Consider the following 20,289-nt stretch of genomic DNA (forward strand, 5'->3'; position numbering starts at 1 on the left):
TATCATAAATATGTATTGTTTTATTTTTTAGATGTTTTAAGCAAGCATTTAGCAACAATTTTAAAATATAAAATAAGGTAAAGTAAAAAATAAATTAATTGCAATATATTTAAGGTGAATTTAACCATTTCATAATTTAAAATTTATCTAATTCTGTTCTAAAAAAAACTTGCCCTTTTAGACTTATTCACTAATTTACTTACTGCTTGTTTTCTTAAAAAAAAAAAACTAACACTAACTTCTTTGCTCTTGTTTTATTCTATCTATTTTTAGGCCTCTAACACTAGCTTGCTTTTTCTCTTTTTATTCTATTTTCTTTTTATTATTGAATTTAAAAAAACCTTGATATGTGTACTGCATTAGGCTAAATAAGACTTGTCATAGCACTTGCATGTTATTGCTCTTTTGTTGTTTTTGATTGCTTCCATTGTCCTCTTTTGTAAGTCGCTTTGGATAAAAGTGTCTGCTGAATGTCTAAATGTAAATGTTAAAAATTTGCTATTTTTCAAATGCACATTTATGTTCAGTGTTATTTTATGACATTTATATATATTTTTTCATTTCAAGGCATATTTCATATTGTTTAAAAAATATTTAAATTTTACGTGAGTAATTTCAGATGTTATTCTTAACATTTCATTGGGTTTTAATATGTAGAGAGTGCAATGTTTTCTGACATATTCAGTTGCACCTGGAAATACATATTTTTTCCGCAATTATTGGTAAATTTAACAATTAAGAGTTTTTAAAATGCATGACACAATGTTGAATGATATGGACAAAATAATTTAAATTTTGTAGGCGTCATTATCAGACAAAAAAAAAAAAGAATAATTTATCATTCGAACATATTTAACAATATTCATTATTCTGAATATCATAATATTTTCAAAATACAATATTTAAAATACTCTTCCAAATACATAAATTATCAATTTGAATTTAAAAAAAATCAGATTGAGATTAAACTGTATCTTATTCAGAAAATCTTGAATTATTATGAAATGTACCTAATATCATGTCTGCTTGAGAGAACTGATTAATATTTAGAAGTACATGATACATTTAACCCTTTAGGCGCCAGGGTTTTTTTTTAAAAATGCTGGGTTTTGACATCAAGATTTCAAAAGTTTGTGGCTTGAAAGGGCTTAAAGATAGAGATCTACTGTAAATTAGAAAAATGTTGGGCATCACCAAAAGTTGATGTGGGGTGTAAATATTCTCATCTAATTTGCATATTATGACGTCATCATGGGGGCGGCATTATTGAAATTCATAATATTCAGGAAATAGTAGATATTGAATTGATGTTTTTTAGTTTTTTGTCTTTTTATCCACATTACAAATGATCAGAAAAGAGAAAACCAACAATAAAACAGGAAAAATTACTCAATTATTACTATATTACTATACTATATAGTAAAATGCACGTGAACAGTAGCCTAATGTTTGATTAGTTCATCAGTAATACTCAGGAAATAATAGATATTGAATGGATGTTTGAACTTATTTGCACATTTTTTGTCTTTTATCCTCATTCCAAATTATCAGAAAAGAGGATACCAACAATATAACAGGAAAAAGTACTAAATTATTACTATTCTATATAGTAAAATGCATGTGAACAGTAGCCAACTGTTTGATCAGTTCATAATAATATTCAGGAAATAATAAATATTGAATGGATGTTTGAAGTTATTTGCACATTTTTTTGTCTTTTATCCTTATTTCAAATACTCAGAAAGAGGAAACCAACAATACAACAGGAAAAAGTACTAAATTATTACTATATTACTATTCGATGTAGTAATAAAATGCATGTGAACAGTAGCCAACTGTTTGATCATTTCACAAGTAATATTCAGGAAATAAAAGATAATAAATGGATGTTTGAACTTATTTGCATGTTGTTGTTTTTTTTTTTATCCTCATTCCAAATGATCAAAAAAGAGAACACCAACAATAAAACAAAAATATTACATATTACACTACTATATAGTAGTAAAATGATCAAATGGATGAGAATAGAGGAAACCAACAATAAAACAGAAGAAATTACTAAATTATTAGAATATTACTATACCCCTGTGTACACTATGACCACATTCACCCCTGCCACCCCCATTCCTTTTGGGCAAAGGGACAAAATGATCTCTGGTTATGCTTTGTAAACACTTTCTCGTGGTGCGCGGCGGCACCAATGCGAGGCAAAGATGTACCGGGAGACGCGCGTCTATTAGACGGCCGATCGTCACTTCCAAAAGGCAAACATTCCCCTTCAGAGTGAGAATCGGCAAATAACATTTGCAACATTTGTTTGTGCTTTATTTGTTTATGCTTCATGAACAATCTCGTCTTACACAGCAGCACAATTGCTCCGCAAAGATGTACCGCGAGATGCGCGTCTATTAGACGGCCGATCGTCATTTCCAAAAGACAAATATTCCCCTTTAGAGTCACAATCAGCAAATAACATTTGCAACACATCTTCACGGTACAACTATTTATCAGCCGTTTGGTGCTTTTCTCCTCACAAATCTGACAATTTACTCTATTTACGCTATGAACTGTACTGCTTCCGCATCAATGAAGATCGCTCACTTTCTCTATGATTTCCTCCAATACTTTGAACAGGAACAAGACGTAATTTTGGTCTAGAATCGAAGTACTACATGTCTGCCATCTAGTAGTTATGAATACAAATGAGAAATTACACCGTATTAGGAACTACAGTCTATTTCAATGGGTATGACGTCTTGTCGCAATTCTGCGACTTTGGCGCTTAGAGGGTTAATAGTAGTGAATATTAATTTAACTGAGAGTGTTTTCAAACTGAGTTTAGTATAGGCTATGAATGACAGCAGTGATGTGGAATTACAGTAAAGATGAACTGATGGTGATTTTGACAGCATTAGCTCGTCTGCTCCAGTGAAGATTGTAGCTGCAGATGTAAATAATTGAGTTTTGTGTGTGTTTGTGTGTTTCAGCTGGTCCTGCAGTGAAGCCCTCCGTGTCTCTGCTGCCTCCCTCTTCTCTGCAGATCTCTGGAGACTCAGCCGCACTGCTCTGTCTGCTCAGCTCTTACTCTCCACAGGGGGCGCAGGTGAGCTGGATGCTGGACGGGTCAGAGGTCAAAGAGGGGGTTCAGACCAGCGCAGAGAGCGAGGGGGACGGACGATACAGCCGCAGCAGTGTCCTAAGCGTCAAAAAAGCACTCTGGGAACGCACAGAGCGCTTCGTCTGCAGAGTAACACATGCCGGAGATGATCAAGAGGCCACGTTCCTCAAGAGCTCCGAGTGCTGATGTTTCTCCAGTGAAGAGCAGCAGGATTCACAGCAGTCACGTGATTTACAGCTCAATACTGAAGCAGTCTTTCAATGTGCTGCCATTGATGTTCATTCAATAAAGCTTCTGAACGCCTTCCATTTGTGTTGGACTGCATCATTGATCAGTGTGTCGTTCCTTCACTAAAGTTTGAGCTGCTGTTGATGGATTGTAATAGTTGAGAACAGCTGCATTTAGCAGTAAATGTGAACTGAAGCTCTTGGGGTTTGAACATGGTCACTGGAGACGGAGCTGCTCTATTCTGAGACGATCAGAATCACTAAAGCTGCCAATGCAAATCTGATTTACACCTCAAACTCACAGTTTCACTGTTTGATTGGTTCAACGCTCTGAACTGGAACAGTTTCACTTCTGCTCATGGAGTGATGAGACAGTTATGAAGCTTGAGTGGTAGTTTTAAAAGATTTATACAGCTTATGAATTAATGTAGTAAGAGATGGATACTTTTGACTAGAAATTGATGAATAAACTATTCAAGCAGCAACATCTTTATGTCCTGCTGATGCTTTCTGGAATATACATTTATAATTAGAAGAAAAAAATTGTGCCTTATAAAAATATGCACTGAAAAATATCATCGATTGAAAAATGAGTGAGTGGAGAATAGAAGAGATTAACCACAAAATATCTAAAAAATGATCATTATATCTAAATTTCAATAATCTTAAAAAAGTAAACAAAAATTAAGGATGGACCTCAACAAAATTGGTATTAAGATTTGTGATTCTACAATGTTGTGAGTGAGTGATAGTGTTTGAGCAGCTGCAATATCAGTTCAGTCACTGTGACTCTGACTGACGGAGGTTTTTGTACGACTCTTTATCACTGTGTGAACACACCACTACCACTGCTGTGGAAACTCTGACAGTAATAATGTCCAGCATCTTCAGTCTGGACTCCACTGATGGTCAGAGTGAAATCACTGTTAGATCCACTGCCACTGAATCTAGATGGAGTTCCTGACTCAAGAGTGTCTGCAGCATAAATCAGGAGTTTAGGAGCTTCTCCAGGTTTCTGTAAGTACCAGGCTAAACAATGATAAGCACCACTGTAATAATAAACATTTGTGCTGGTTCTACAGTTGATTTTGACAGTTTCTCCTGGTTGAGCTGCTGTCATTGAGGGACTCTGAGTGACGGTGATCTGTCCTCTACACTCTGAAACACACAACAAGAAGAAAATCAACTCCAAACTTTGACAATATACTTGAAGAAATGAACTGATATCAAACTTGTGCTCCACAAACCTTGAGCAAACGCTGTGAGAGTCCAGATGAAGATGATGATGAAGGTCATGTTGATGAAGATTGTTGTGTGTGTCAGTGATGAAGTGTTAAACTCACAGCACTATAAACACTCTCAGAGCACTGAAGCATCTGAGCAATATGCAAACACACTCCAGATCATTTACCTGAAGACAGCAGATACAGTTTTAATATTTAGCATCTTTGCAAAAAAATGTTTTTCCAGTTTCAGAAATTGACACTCATGATTTGCTTCACGTTATTTGGGTCAAGATTTTCTCTCCAAACACTGTTTTAATGGTCAGTTTCATTCAGAATTTGATCTGAATGTTGAGAGCATATAATACTTGTGTTAAAGATGTGATGTGAGTAGGATACTGTATAACAGGTCAAAAGTCATCCAACAGGGAATAACCGTCTACATCTTGCAACAGGTTTCATTATAAAGCAGGTAAACACTGTTGGTGTAAAGGTGATGAGCAGTGATGAGAGTATTTTGGGACTGATTATGAAAGAAATGTTTTCAGCTTTATAACAAGTACTTGTTTTTTTTTTAAAGATGAACATTTTGAGCTGCTTTTTTATAATAAATTCATCACTGATGTTGAGAAGAGCTGATGTTGAGTCTCATATCAGTGTGTGTGAGTGTCCTTCTCTCTTTCTCTGCTGGAGTTTGTGTTTATTTGAGTGTGACAGAGGTTTTTGTACGGCTCTTTATCACTGTGTGAACACATTTTTACCACTGAGATAGTGTACACTCTGACAATAATAATGTCCAGCATCTTCAGTCTGGACTCCACTGATGGTCAGAGTGAAATGTCTCCCAGATGATCTACTGCCGCTGAATCTAGATGGAATTCCTGGTTGGCTGGTGATTGATGCATAAATCAGGAATTTAGTTGCTTCTCCAGGTTTCTTTAGGTACCAGTTAAGAAAATGATTTCCATTATTACAGCAGTCTGGATCACTGTTAAATGTACAGGTAACAGTGACTGAATGTCCAGTTTGAGCGAGCAGCACTGAGGGAGTTTGAGTTACTGTCACCTGCCCAATAGATTCTGTCAAATGAGAAAGATCAGAAATCACAAACACTTTTTCAACCATATATCTTCTCAACACATAAAAAAATACTAAACTTTACAGACACAAACCTCGACATAATACTGCCATTGTCCAGGTGAATATGGTGATGAAAGTCATTTTTGTTGGTTGTAGGTTCAGTTCTAGTGAAAAACAGTTGTTGATCATGTTTGATGCTTGACAGAGTTATAAACACAGATCACTGAAGCGTGTGTCGCTCATGTAAAACAGACTCTATATGCAAATGCTTCAGTAATGAACAATTTTAACAGGATTAATGTGCTGTTTCACAAACGTTTCACAAATTCATATCAATATAATCATTTATAGGCATAATGTAACATCTTATCAGCAAAAGCGCTGTTTTTTTCTTTTCAAACATCAGTTGAATAAACGACAGCGTGATTGAATCAGTGTTTTGAATGAATCATTTGAATCGACTCACTCATAAAAACAGTCCCTTGTCTCCATCTACTGGTGTAAGGATGTACCTTTTGGAAAGATTCGCTGTAAATTCCCCAGAACTAATGCTGCAGGTGTTTACATTTGTCTTATGTTCATAATGGAGATTCTGCCTCTGTTACTGGACTCGACTCAAGATCTAAGTATATCAGGATCATTGAATTAAAATGGACATAAAAAGTGGAGATGTTGCGGGGCGCAGAGTACAGTTCACCTCTCCCAAATGAAGCGGACAAGGAGGGGGGCTAAACTATGTCAGTGACACCTGACTGTCTTACAAATAACGCACATTTCATTCAAAATATTATAAACACAGACCAATAATTTGCACTTTTTTTTTATTTATTTGTGTGATATGGCTAATAAAAATAGGAAATAAAAAACGAATAATGTGGAGGTGAATTGGTTTAGTCGTGAGTGACAGTTTTGGGGGTGGGAAATCTGTTGAGTGTCGATTACAAAGTAAACACAGCGATGGAGAGTAAAAGGCCAAAGCTGTCAGGTGCCCAATTTAGGAAAAAAAGAAAAGAAGATGAGGAGAAACGGGCAAAAGATAAAGGTATGCAACAATGTTCTCTCTGTATGATTAAGGTAGTCATGTCATTATGTTAATTAGTGGTATAACGTTAACTCTTAGGTTTGTTAGCCTTCTTGTTTATGATGCAAAATGTGAAGTTTTGTCATGGTTGTTTTTGGGGGTGGGTGGGGGCAGTTGTCGGGGGGCGCCGGGAGGGAGTCTCGCCCGGGGCGCAATTCAATGTAGAACCGCCACTGCCTGTTCTCCAAATCAATAAGCCTGCAACGACTCAGAGAGTGTCCACTCCTCAAGCCTGTGAGAAGACCCAAGATGACATGGAGGGTCAGACCAGTGAAGGAGATTCAAGCCAGATCGAGAATTCTGCTTCAGGCCTGGGCAGGCCAACCAGTGCTGCAAAGGAAGACTCTCATGTGAAGTGGAGTGACATGGCAGCTACCCCACCCTGGAACCTGGTCCAGGGCAAGAGGAGCAACAACCGCAGGAAACAGGTCCATGAAAATGCTTCAGTAAAGAAAAAACTGGTGAGTGTATTTGCAACACAATTTTCACCTGATTTAGACTCTGAGACTTTGACTAACTATATGAAAGATAAACTTGGGCGTAATGTAACCTGCCAAAAGATAGAAGCTGTACAAAGTCGGTTCAGTTCCTTTAAAATAACCGCAGAGTGCAAAGAAGTAGATGAAATGTATAATCCAGAGCTGTGGCCTGAAGGCACTTTCGTGCGGCGATTCTATGAGTCATGCAAACCTAAATCTACAGCTGTGCCAATATCAGTGATGAATGTGGCTGTAATGGGATCAGGGGTACCTGATACCTAGTACTAGCAATAGTGATGGTGCTCAGAGTGGTGTCATACAACTCACGAGGCTTGCGCCTAGGACAGAGTGCTGGGGACAGAGTACATCGGATTATGGTTGACCAGCTACTGGAGACCACAGACATTCTCTGCCTGCAAGAGACATTTTTAGCCAAACAGGACCTTGATAAACTTAATTCTGTCCACAGTGATTTTCATAGAGCAGGAGAATCCACAACAGATTTAAGCACCAAAATGGTGCGTGGTAGAATACCTGGAGATGTGGCCATTTTGTGGCGCAAGAAATATGATCCAATGATTAGTATTATCAGATTAGAGGTGGACTGGTGCATTGCAATTAAAGTTGTGAATTCTATGAATGTTTTTATTATTTTAAATGTTTATACTCCATATGACTGCTATAAAAATGAAGATGAATATATGAATAGATTGGCCTTTTTGAACTCTTATATTAGGGAATGTACATATGCAAATATATTTGTGATGGGTGATTTGAATGCAGACATCTCTGATGACAAATCTCTCTTTGGTCAGCATTTTGTTACAGTTCTGTTATGATAGCAAACTGGTTCTTTCCAGTATGAATTTCCTACCTGCCGGTAGTTATACTTACATCAGTGAAGCATGGAACACGACATCTTGGCTGGATCATGTAATCTGTACAGCCGATGCTCATGAAAGTCTGTAAAAAGTTGAAATTCTGACTACAACTGATCATTTACCTGTCTCTATGATTATAAATGTCGATAACTTACCTGACTGCAGTAGTTCGAATGAAGATGGCGCCAACATGGTCAAAGTGGATTGGGATAAACTTGATAGAAAGGATGCTCTTCTAAGGGAAGTACAGCTACCCATGGGTGCTATTTTATGTTCAAATATTAATTGTGATGATGTCACTCACTGTAATGACCTATGTGAAATGTACAATGGTATAGTGAGTGCTATACATGATGCCAGTCGCCCTTTACACACACATCCCAGAAGGGCTAAGAATACCAAGCCTGGCTGGAATAAGTATGTAGTTGACCACCAAGAAGCTGCTAAGACGGCTCATAGGACCTGGGTTATAGCTGGTAGACCCAGACAGGGGCCAGAGTTAAAACACAAAAAGCTTACCAGGGCTGAATATAAATATGCAGTGCGCTTTGTTGGAAAGCATGAGGAAGCCATAAGAGCTCACTCTATGGCTGAAAACTTGATTGGCAACAATGTCACTGAGTTTTGGAAGGAGGTGAAAGCTACAAATAGGGCCAAGACATATTGCCTTGCCATATCGAAGGTGTATCTGGTGCAGAAAATATAGCAAAGCTGTGGAGGCAGCACTATGGAACTCTGTTTAATTGTATTAAAAGTGAATCCTATTGTGTGTGTGAGTTAAATGAGGATGTAATTCACTTTACTCCCAATGAGGTCTATAATGCTATAGAGCAACTAGCTGATAAAAAAGCTAGTTGCAAAGATAACATCACTGCGGAGCATCTCAAGTTAGCCAGCCCCAGAGTGTCAGCCCTTCTATCCATTTGTCTCACAGGGCTGATGTCTCATGGTATACTGCCAGACACCATGTTGACCGTCACATTAGTGCCCGTCATTAAGGACAAGGCAGGGAAAATAGGGAGTCTTGAAAATTATTGACCCATCGCTCTAGCTAGCATTCTTTCAAAGGTGTTAGAAAAGATGCTACTAGATAGACTGAGTGGGCTCATTTACACCACGGAAAATCAATTTGGCTTTAAGTCTCAGCACAGTACTGATCTATGTATCTATGCCTTGAAAGAAGCTGTAGAATCCTACAGAAGGCAGGGCTCTACAATGTTTATTGGGTTTATTGATGCGTCCAAGGCATTTGACAGAATGTGCTTAATGTGCTTATCGCAACTCATTTTGCCAGCACAGGTCACATATGACTTTAGAATTAAATCTGAGTGTAATAAATCTATAATCTAACCAAAACAAACACCACAACATTGGATCTGAGAGATATGGCACAACTGTGTTTTTGATTTGATATCAGTTTACACACTCCGCTTTCTCTGATTATAGCCAAATCTCTTCATCACCAGACAAATCATAATCTAATAGAGCTGATTTGACTCCTAACTCAGTTTTGAGCACATGTGTAGTTCCTGTGTTTGGTCTCTGTGTGTCAGTAGTGAGTGATAGTGTTTGAGCAGCTGCAGTATCAGTTCAGTCACTGTGACTCTGACTGACAGAGGTTTTTGTATGACTCTTTATCACTGTGTGCACACATCTTTACTGTTGATGCTGTGTAAACTCTGACAGTAATAATGTCCAGCATCTTCAGTCTGGACTCCACTGATGGTCAGAGTGAAATCACTGTTAGATCCACTGCCACTGAATCTAGATGGAGTTCCTGACTCAAGAGTGTCTGCAGCATAAATCAGGAGTTTAGGAGTTTCTCCAGGTTTCTGTAAGTACCTAGAGGCTGAAAACCCCAACTCTGGTAAACTTCAGGGCTGGTTTTACAGGACATGGTAACTGTGTCTCCTGGTTGAACAGGTTTCTCTGCAGGCGTCTGAGTGACTGTGACTCCAGCTGCTGATTCTACATCAAGAGAAATAATAAACATTCAGAATTCAGTATTTGTTGAAGGACAGTATTTCTAGCACAGATGTTCAGTTAAAATAGAGTCTTGTTTATTTCCTCACCTGTGAAACAGCAGCTAGTGAAGATCCAGATAAAGATGGTGATGAAGCTCATGGTTGCTGTTGGTTCAGATTCTCAGTGTTCAAACTCACAGAGATATAAAACCTCCTGACACTTGTGCTGCAATGCAAAATCTATGAAAATGAATGTATCTAAAGCTCCATGCCCCTCACTGAATTGAATCACTAACAGAGGTCACAGGTCATCAGAATTTATTGAAAAAATATTTAAAATGCATTAAGAAATGCAAGACCCTATGCAATTATGTTTAATGAAAATGTGATTAAAACATGAATTTACTGAATAATTCTATTACATTTGTATTTACTTTTAGTTTTTATGCATTTTTGAATTGCTGGTTTTTATTTAGGAGACCTTTTAAAAAAAACTTTTTTTCATTTGAGTGTGACAGTGGTTGAACTGGAGATCAGAAGTCTTTCTTAAATACTGAAGCAGTCTTTCAATGTGCTGCCATTGATGTTCATTCAATAAAGCTTCTGAACGCCTACATTTGTGTTTGACTGCATCATTGATCAGTGTGTCGTTCCTTCACTAAAGTTTGAGCTGCTGTTGATGGATTGTAATAGTTGAGAACAGCTGCATTTAGCAGTAAATGTGAACTGAAGCTCTTGGGGTTTGAACATGGTCACTGGAGACGGAGCTGCTCTATTCTGAGACGATCAGAATCACTAAAGCTGCCAATGCAAATCTGATTTACACCTCAAACTCACAGTTTCACTGTTTGATTGGTTCAACGCTCTGAACTGGAACAGTTTCACTTCTGCTCATGGAGTGATGAGACAGTTATGAAGTTTGAGTGGTAGTTTCATAAGGCAAGTTTATCATGATTGTAGAATCTACAAAAACAAAACGCAAACACTACATTACTGGAACTGAGAAAAATTATTATTTTTGTTTAATTTGACATAAATTTCTCTCAGAATCAGAGCCTATTTCAATGATACACATCTGTCACAGGACAGATCACAGTCTAATAGAGTTGTTTTCATTCCTAACTCAGTTTTGAGCTCATGTGTAGTTCCTGTGTTTGGTCTCTGTGTGTCAGTAGTGAGTGATAGTGTTTGAGCAGCTGCAGTATCAGTTCAGTCACTGTGACTCTGACTGATGGAGGTTTTTGTACGACTCTTTATCACTGTGTGAACACTGGACCACTGTGGTAACTCTGACAGTAATAATGTCCAGCATCTTCAGTCTGGACTCCACTGATGGTCAGAGTGAAATCACTGTTAGATCCACTGCCACTGAATCTAGATGGAGTTCCTGCCTGGAGGAGGTTTGCATAATAAATCAGACGTTTAGGAGCTTCTCCAGCTTTGTGTAAGTACCAGGCTAAATGATCAAGCCCACTAAGTCTGGTCACATCTGTGCTGGTTTTACAGTTGATTTTGACAGTTTCTCCTGGTTGAGCTGCTGTCATTGAGGGACTCTGAGTGACGGTGATCTGTCCTCTACACTCTGAAACACACAACAAGAAGAAAATCAACTCCAAACTTTGACAATATACTTGAAGAAATGAATTGATATCAAACTTGTGCTCCACAAACCTTGAGCAAACGCTGTGAGAGTCCAGATGAAGATGATGATGAAGGTCATGTTGATGAAGATTGTTGTGTGTGTCAGTGATGAAGTGTTAAACTCACAGCACTATAAACACTCTCAGAGCACTGAAGCATCTGATCAATATGCAAACACACTCCAGATCATTTACATGTCGCCAAATAACAGACAAAATACATTTACCAAAGTAAAATATATGAATCCTTTTCATAATATTATATCGTCTATTAGCCAATCTGTTATAAATTATATCACATAATTCACTTTTAAATAAAGGGGGTGAGTGAGGCCAAGTATCTGCAAAACCAACTTTAGTATAATATCCTGACTCTCTCCTGTGAGACTTTTGAGAATATTTTTGACTCTAGATGGATAGAAACATGACTGTTAGTTCCTAAATTAGTTTCTGCAGGTTTTTAACGGACATACCTGTCTGTCAATCACTGAATCATCTGAGTTTGATTGAGTTGACCAGCAGTTAAAATCTGAACATTAAGTAAAAGTGCAATTGTCGACTACATGACCTGCTTTTCAAATGTGTTTGGTGGAATTTATTACTTAAGAAATGATGTTTGTGTGATGTAGTTTAAGTGCACTTAGTAAAGCGCTCAGCGGTTTTTGTACAGTTGCTTTATCAGATTGTTTCAATACCATTCATTTTGGATTAAAGTAAATCAATTATTTTTACTGCAATAGAGATTTATAATGCCGATACTGACACTGAAAATGTTATGTTTTAAAATTAAACCATCTGTGTGTCAGTAATGAGTGAAAGTGTTTGAGCAGCTGAGCTTGCAGATTCATAATAAAACAAGAACATAATGCCAAATTATGAATGTCACATATACAGTGTTAGAAGAATTTAATTATTTACAGAGTGTTAGAGAAATATATATAGCAAGTAACTCAGTGAATGCTTTGCTTCAATTAATATCCATTAAAATCTACACTGTTGCATGAGTGATGTTGTTTGAGCAGCTGCAGTATCAGTTCAGTCACTGTGACTCTGACTGACGGAGGTTTTTGTACAACTCTTTATCACTGTGTGAACACTTGTTGACTGTTGATGTAGTGGTAACTCTGACAGTAATAATGTCCAGCATCTTCAGTCTGGACTCCACTGATCTTCAGAGTAAAATCAGTCTTGGATCCACTGCCACTGAATCTAGATGGAGTTCCTGACTGGAGGACATTTGTTTTATAAATCAGGAGTTTAGGAGTTTCTCCAGGTTTCTGTAAGTACCAGGCTAAAGGCTCATAACTCCAACCCTGTCGGACTTCAGGGCTGGTTTTACAGGACATGGTAACTGTGTCTCCTGGTTGAACAGGTTTCTCTGCAGGCGTCTGAGTGACTGTGACTCCAGCTGCTAATTCTACATCAAGAGAAATAATAAACATTCAGAATTCAGTGTTCAGACAGATGATCAGTTAGAATAGTGTTTATTTCCTCACCTGTGAAACAGCAGCTAGTGAAGATCCAGATGAAGATGGCGATGAAGCTCATGGTTGCTGTTGGTTCAGATTCTAAGTGTTCAAACTCACAGAGATATAAAACCTCCTGAAGCTTGTGCTGCAATGCAAATCATCTCTATGTAAATCTGTGTATGGTTTACAGCAGATGATGCACATAAAATATACCTGTATTTAGGATGTTTTTTCATGTATGAGTCAAAAACTTTAATTCATGCGTCAGAAGCTCCAGGTTTTCTGACCAATCAAATGACCATTGCATCAAAGAAACAATAATGTTACTATGATTTCATGAGAGGGCAAAGGTCATGCCAGAGGTCACAGGTAATCAAAACTTGATTTACAAATGCAGAATCATTTAGAAAGTCAAGAGGTCTAATGAAAATGTTATCAATAAATCGTTTTTTTTTAATTAACTTTCATATTTATTTAGAATAAATTACTAGGTTTCATTAGGAGACATTTAGAAAAGGCCCTTTTTGTGAAAGTCACTTTAGTCCAATAATCCATGTCTGATGTTGAGAAGAGCTGATGTTGAGTCTCATATCAGTGTGTGTGAGTGTCCTTCTCTCTTTCTCTGCTGGAGTTTGTGTTTATTTGAGTGTGACGGAGGTTTTTGTACGACGCTTTCACTAGAATGAAGCACTGTGGTACACTTTTGGTGGAGGAACTAAACTGACGATCGGTAAGTCTCTTTAATTCTATCATTAAAATGTATGGTTTTTTTTTCTTAGATGATTTAAGTACGCATTTAGCAACAAGATTTAAAAATATAAAATATGGTGTATAAGTATATATATATATATATATATATATATATATATAAGTGAAAAATTAAGTATATATAATATAAGTGAAAAGTTAATTGCAATATATTTAAGGTGAATTTAACGGCTTCATAATTTAAAACTTTGCTATTTTTCAAATGCATATTTACATTCAGTGTTATTTTATGAAATATATATATATTTTTCCATTTCAAGGCATGTTTCATTGTTTAAATTTTACATTATACATGAGTAATTTCAGATGTTATTCTTAACATTTAATTGATTTTTAATATATATATAGAGTGCAATGATTTCTAACATATATTTACAGTAGTTGCATCTGGAAATAATTTTTCCACAATTATTGGTAAATTTAACATTAAGAGTTTTTGAAATGCTGAAATAAAATTTTTTGATATGGACAAAATTCTAATTTTGTAGGTGTCATTATCAGACAAAGAGAAAAAAATTAATGATTCATATTTTGAACATTTATCTATTTATTATTGTGAATCTCTTAATATTTTCAAAATACAATATTTAAATTACTTTTCGAAATGCATAAATGATCAATTTGCATGTGATTTTTTTTTAATCAGACTGACATTAAACTAACTGTACCTTATTCAGAAAATCTTGAATTATTATAAGATTGACCTCATATCATGTCTGTTTCAGAGAACTGATTAATATTTAGAAGTACATGATACATTGAATAGTAGTGAATATTGATTTAACTGAGAATGTTTTCAGACTGAGTTTAGTATAGGCTATGAATGACAGCAGTGATGTGGAATTACAGTAAAGATGAACTGATGGTGATTTTGACAGCATTAGCTCGTCTGCTCCAGTGAAGATTGTAGCTGCAGATGTGAATAATTGAGTTTTGTGTGTGTTTGTGTGTTTCAGCTGGTCCTGCAGTGAAGCCCTCCGTGTCTCTGCTGCCTCCCTCTTCTCTGCAGATCTCTGGAGACTCAGCCGCACTGCTCTGTCTGCTCAGCTCTTATACTCTCCACAGGGGGCGCAGGTGAGCTGGATGCTGGACGGGTCAAAGGTCACCGAGGGGGTTCAGACCAGCGCAGAGAGCGAGCAGGACGGACGATACAGCCGCAGCAGTGTCCTAAGCGTCAAAAAAGCTCTCTGGGAACGCTCAGAGCGCTTCGTCTGCAGAGTAACACATGCCGGAGATGATCAAGAGGCCTCGTTCCTCAAGAGCTCCGAGTGCTGATGTTTCTCCAGTGAAGAGCAGCAGGATTCACAGCAGTCACGTGATTTACAGCTCAATACTGAAGCAGTCTTTCAATGTGCTGCCATTGATGTTCATTCAATAAAGCTTCTGAACGCCTTCCATTTGTGTTGGACTGCATCATTGATCAGTGTGTCGTTCCTTCACTAAAGTTTGAGCTGCTGTTGATGGATTGTAATAGTTGAGAACAGCTGCATTTAGCAGTTTATTTCAAGTTTCAAGTTTATTTATTTGTATAGCGCTTTTTACAATACAAATTGTTGCAGAGCAGCTGTACAAAAGTTTTTGGCTACTACAATATATTTAGTAGCTTATTAGTGGTGAATACTGTATGTTGAGTCGATGTACATATGATATAAATGTTAAAATCAGTAATTGTGTAATCAAAACAGATGATGAACACTAATTGGAATGGTTATGTGCTGTAATCAACTTGTAGGAAAATTATGTAGTGCTGTATGTTGTTTCAAGGCTGGCATCATCTGCGGTCCTCTGAGGGGTTGGCATCATCTCTTCTTCTGAATCCAGGCAGAGACAGAGAAACAAAGAAATAATTAGCGTAGCTGCTGTTCCAACTTCCGACCAAACAAAACTGATGGTTTAGCCCAAGCTAAAGAATATTAATGTGCATTTGATCAGATGTAACTGAAATTACAACGTTGAAATAAATGTGAACTGAAGCTCTTGGGGTTTGAACATGGTCACTGGAGACGGAGCTGCTCTATTCTGAGACGATCAGAATCACTAAAGCTGCCAATGCAAATCTGATTTACACCTCAAACTCACAGTTTCACTGTTTGATTGGTTCAACGCTCTGAACTGGAACAGTTTCACTTCTGCTCATGGAGTGATGAGACAGTTATGGAGTTTGAGTGGTAGTTTCATAAGGCCAGTTTATCATGATTGTAGTAGAATCTAAAAAAACAAAACATCACTAGAACTGAGAAAAATGCTGTTTTTTTGTATGATTTGACAAGTTTGTCTTAGAATCAGAACATGTCTGAATATACATCTGTCACAGGACAGATCACAGTCTAATAGAGCTGATTTGAGTCCTAACTCAGTTTTGAGCACATGTGTAGTTCCTGTGTTTGGTCTCTGTGTGTCAGTAGTGAGTGATAGTGTTTGAGCAGCTGCAGTATCAGTTCAGTCACTGTGACTCTGACTGACGGAGGTTTTTGTACGACTCTTTATCACTGTGTGAACACACTTTTACTGCTGATTTCATGGTAACTCTGACAGTAATAATGTCCAGCATCTTCAGTCTGGACTCCACTGATGGTCAGAGTGAAATCACTGTTAGATCCACTGCCACTGAATCTAGATGGAGTTCCTGACTGGAGAAAGTTAGCCCAATAAATCAGGAGTTTAGGAGCTTCTCCAGGTTTCTGTAAGTACCAGGCTAAATAGTTTAACACAGCAAGTCTGTGCACATCTTTGCTGGTTTTACAGTTGATTTTGACAGTTTCTCCTGGTTGAGCTGCTGTCATTGAGGGACTCTGAGTGACGGTGATCTGTCCTCTACACTCTGAAACACACAACAAGAAGAAAATCAACTCCAAACTTTGACAATATACTTGAAGAAATGAATTGATATCAAACTTGTGCTCCACAAACCTTGAGCAAACGCTGTGAGAGTCCAGATGAAGATGATGATGAAGGTCATGTTGATGAAGATTGTTGTGTGTGTCAGTGATGAAGTGTTAAACTCACAGCACTATAAACACTCTCAGAACACTGAAGCATCTGATCAATATGCAAACACACTCCAGATCATTTACCTGAAGACAGTCACTCATTAACAGACACAAATTACTGAAATAAGAAATTAATCTTTTTCATAATATAATGTCTTCTAATAGCCAACAAATTATAAATGATATGAAATCATTCACTTCTGAATAACTCTTCAAGACCAACTTTAGTATATTAACCTGACTCTCTCCTGTGAGACATTGAGAATATTTTTGACTGTAGTTGGATAGAAACATGACTGTTAATTCTTAAATTTTATGCTAAATCCATGTATGTTCCTGCAGGTTTTAACAGACATGAGGATCATCACACATGTGTCTCTATTAGTCACTGAGTCACTGAATTGTGAGTCACGCTACACATAATATAAACTTCTTATATATTCAGGTTCATGCTTTAGTAATAATGCAGACTGCATAAAGTACATTAATGATCATTTGTGCTGTGAGTGGATGTGTTTGTTGGAGACTCAGTTGATGTGTGTTTGTGCAGTTAGTGAAGCGTTCAGGAGGTTTTTGTTCAGCTGCTCTATTAGTTTGTATCACTGTGGTGGACTTTCGGCAGCGGCACCAAACTGGATGTTGGCAGTAAGTAAATCATCAGTTAATATTATTAATACAACTGACTGTTAAACACTTTATTGCTCTATAGAAATGATACACTTTTCTGATTATTTTTATATTTTAATTTTATTTTTAGTTCACATTGAATGTTTGGCAATCAACATTGTAAAGATGTTTTTTTATTGTCATGGCATCTTTGTTTTCATCCAGTGAACTATAATCATTTCTGTTATTTCTTAATAACTAGATTAAGTTTTCAGAGCTTCAGCTCTTTTTTTCCCTCATTGATAGTTAAATTCTAAATGTTAAAAAGGTGCACTGAAATCAAATGTAGTGTTATGTCATTTTGGCACAACTCTGAATTTACCTGAAAATGTAAGACAGTAATTAAACATACATTTTCAGATTAGTATGTTGATTTGAGCAAACCCTGCAGATATTTTCAAACTGGAAATTATGGTTGTTTAGTTGTATTTTTTGTTAATATTTTATTAGTAAATAATTTATAGTAGAGATGCTAGTCAAAAGTAAAATTTTCTATTTTTAAAACAAATTTTTGTACTCAATTTTCTCATGCTGCCATCAAAACTTGTAATGAATTCCTGCAGTAATTGTTTATTCATATCTGATCTTTGATGCTTTTAATAAAAGTGGCTAGTATTGAAGTTATTAATGAAAATGTCTCTTCCAGTCAATATAAGTTTTACCAAACTTTCATTGCTTTGTTGATCACAGTCTTCGTAAAATTTAATTCAGGTGACTTGCAGTTTAGTGATGCTAAAATGACTAATAAAAACTAGCACTGTATTAATCGTTAATATATTTTTCTGAACCTGAAAGGAGTGAAATGCTTTGTTCTTGACTGAGTGGACTATTGTGTGTTTGTCAGGCGTCACTCGTCCTAAAGTGAGCGTCCTGCCGCCCTCCAGTGCAGAGATCTCCTCAAAGAAGACAGCGACACTGGTGTGTGTGGCCAACAAGGGCTTCCCGTCAGACTGGAGCCTGAGCTGGAAGGTGGACGGGAGCAGCAGGTCTCAGGAGAGCAGCGCTGGGCTCCTGGAGAAGGACGGTCTGTACAGCTGGAGCAGCAGCCTGACTCTCTCTGAGCAGGAGTGGATGGAGAGCGTCTCAGTGATCTGTGAGGCCACACGGAGCGGCCAGACTGCGATCACTGGACACCTGACCAGACATCAGTGTTCAGAGTAGATCTGCTGCTCTTCTCACTCATGTCTCACATGGAGACTAACAGCACATGAGCGACTCCTTCATTCTCCACATCCAGCTTCAGGCGCTCTCATCTGCATCTGCTCTGCTTTGTGTGTTTCATTCAAGACTATATGTGTGCTTTATCATTCACTCATTTTTATTACAACTCACTCAATAAATAAAATTGTAACTTTATATCTTTGTGCCCTTTTTTGTGTTTTTTAAATTTTTATTTTGGGTCATTTATTGGATCAGAGTTTTAGCTTTTACAAATAAACTTAAATCAACGAACCATGAAAACACCTGCAGATTCATGTTGAAACGAAACCGTGTCCAAATTATGAACCTCACACAGTTTTAGGTCAGTTTAATAAGGTAAAGAGTATTATTCATTAATTTACTTATTTAGCATGTGAAAAGCCCAATAAATGCTTTATAATTAATTTAATATTCATGAAAACCTGCTCTGTTGTGTGAGTGTTAGTGTTTGAGCAGCTGCAGTATCAGTTCAGTCACTGTGACTGACTGACGGAGGTTTTTGTACGACTCTTTATCACTGTGTGAACACATATTGACTGTTGACTACATGGAAACTCTGACAGTAATAATGTCCAGCATCTTCAGTCTGGACTCCACTGATGGTCAGAGTGAAATCAGTCTTAGATCCACTGCCACTGAATCTAGATGGAGTTCCTGATTGACGGCTGTTTGCATTATAAATCAGGAGTTTAGGAGTTTCTCCAGGTTTCTGTAAGTACCAGTGTAGAGGCTGATAACCCCAACTCTGGTAAACTTCAGGGCTGGTTTTACAGGACATGGTAACTGTGTCTCCTGGTTGAACAGGTTTCTCTGCAGGCGTCTGAGTGACTGTCACTCCAGCTGCTGATTCTACATCAAGAAAAATAGTAAACATTTACAATTATATATGTGATGAAGGACAATATTTTAGCACACATGATCAGTTAAATTAGAGTCTGTTTATTTCCTCACCTGTGAAACAGCAGCTAGTGAAGATCCAGATGAAGATGGTGATGAAGCTCATGGTTGCTGTTGGTTCAGATTCTCAGTGTTCAAACTCACAGAGATATAAAACCTCCTGAAGCTTGTGCTGCAATGCAAAATCTATGAAAATGAATGTGTCTAAAGCTCCATGCCCCCCACCGAGTGACAGTTGGATCACTAAGAAAAACGGAGGTCACAGGTCATCAGAACTTATTTAAAAATGCATGACCCTATTCAATTATGATGCCCTATGAAAATGTGATTAATACATGCATTTTATGAATAATTCTATTAAATTTGTATTTACTTTTATTTTTTATGAATTTTTGAATTACTAGTTTTCATTTAGAAGAACTTTTTAGGAGACCTATTTGTTCATTTGAGTGTGACGGAGGTTAAACTGGTGAATGAACTAATATTCACCATTCAATAAAGCTTCTTAACACCTTCCATTTGTGTTCGACTGCATCATTGATCAGTGTGTCGTTCCTTCACTAAAGTTTGAGCTGCTGTTGATGGATTGTAATAGTTGAGAACAGC

The 20,289-nt window shown here is 37.1% G+C and overlaps 1 pseudogene and 5 gene segments (V, D, J or C); 1 reads left to right on the forward strand and 5 right to left on the reverse strand.

Moving 5' to 3' along the window:
• Positions 1-4,168: 4,168 nt before the first annotated feature.
• Positions 4,169-4,641, reverse strand: LOC141300522 (immunoglobulin kappa variable 4-1-like). The segment is given in 2 exon segments: positions 4,169-4,503; positions 4,593-4,641. Coding segments are annotated over 2 exon segments (384 nt in total).
• A 5,085-nt stretch (positions 4,642-9,726) lies between these two features.
• LOC141300354 (Ig kappa chain V region K29-213-like) lies at positions 9,727-11,192 on the reverse strand (annotated as a pseudogene).
• A 117-nt stretch (positions 11,193-11,309) lies between these two features.
• LOC141300523 (immunoglobulin kappa variable 1-27-like) lies at positions 11,310-11,773 on the reverse strand. The segment is given in 2 exon segments: positions 11,310-11,635; positions 11,725-11,773. Coding segments are annotated over 2 exon segments (375 nt in total).
• A 4,643-nt stretch (positions 11,774-16,416) lies between these two features.
• LOC141300799 (immunoglobulin kappa variable 4-1-like) lies at positions 16,417-16,889 on the reverse strand. The segment is given in 2 exon segments: positions 16,417-16,751; positions 16,841-16,889. Coding segments are annotated over 2 exon segments (384 nt in total).
• Positions 16,890-17,407: 518 nt separating this feature from the next.
• LOC141300355 (Ig lambda chain C region-like) lies at positions 17,408-18,881 on the forward strand. The segment is given in 3 exon segments: positions 17,408-17,422; positions 17,514-17,565; positions 18,431-18,881. Coding segments are annotated over 3 exon segments (384 nt in total).
• A 419-nt stretch (positions 18,882-19,300) lies between these two features.
• Positions 19,301-19,801, reverse strand: LOC141300800 (Ig kappa chain V-III region PC 2485/PC 4039-like). The segment is given in 2 exon segments: positions 19,301-19,635; positions 19,738-19,801. Coding segments are annotated over 2 exon segments (387 nt in total).
• Between the last annotated feature and the right edge of the window lie 488 nt (positions 19,802-20,289).

Source organism: Garra rufa, chromosome 24 (assembly GCF_049309525.1).
Source record: "Garra rufa chromosome 24, GarRuf1.0, whole genome shotgun sequence".
Lineage (NCBI taxonomy): Eukaryota > Metazoa > Chordata > Actinopteri > Cypriniformes > Cyprinidae > Garra > Garra rufa.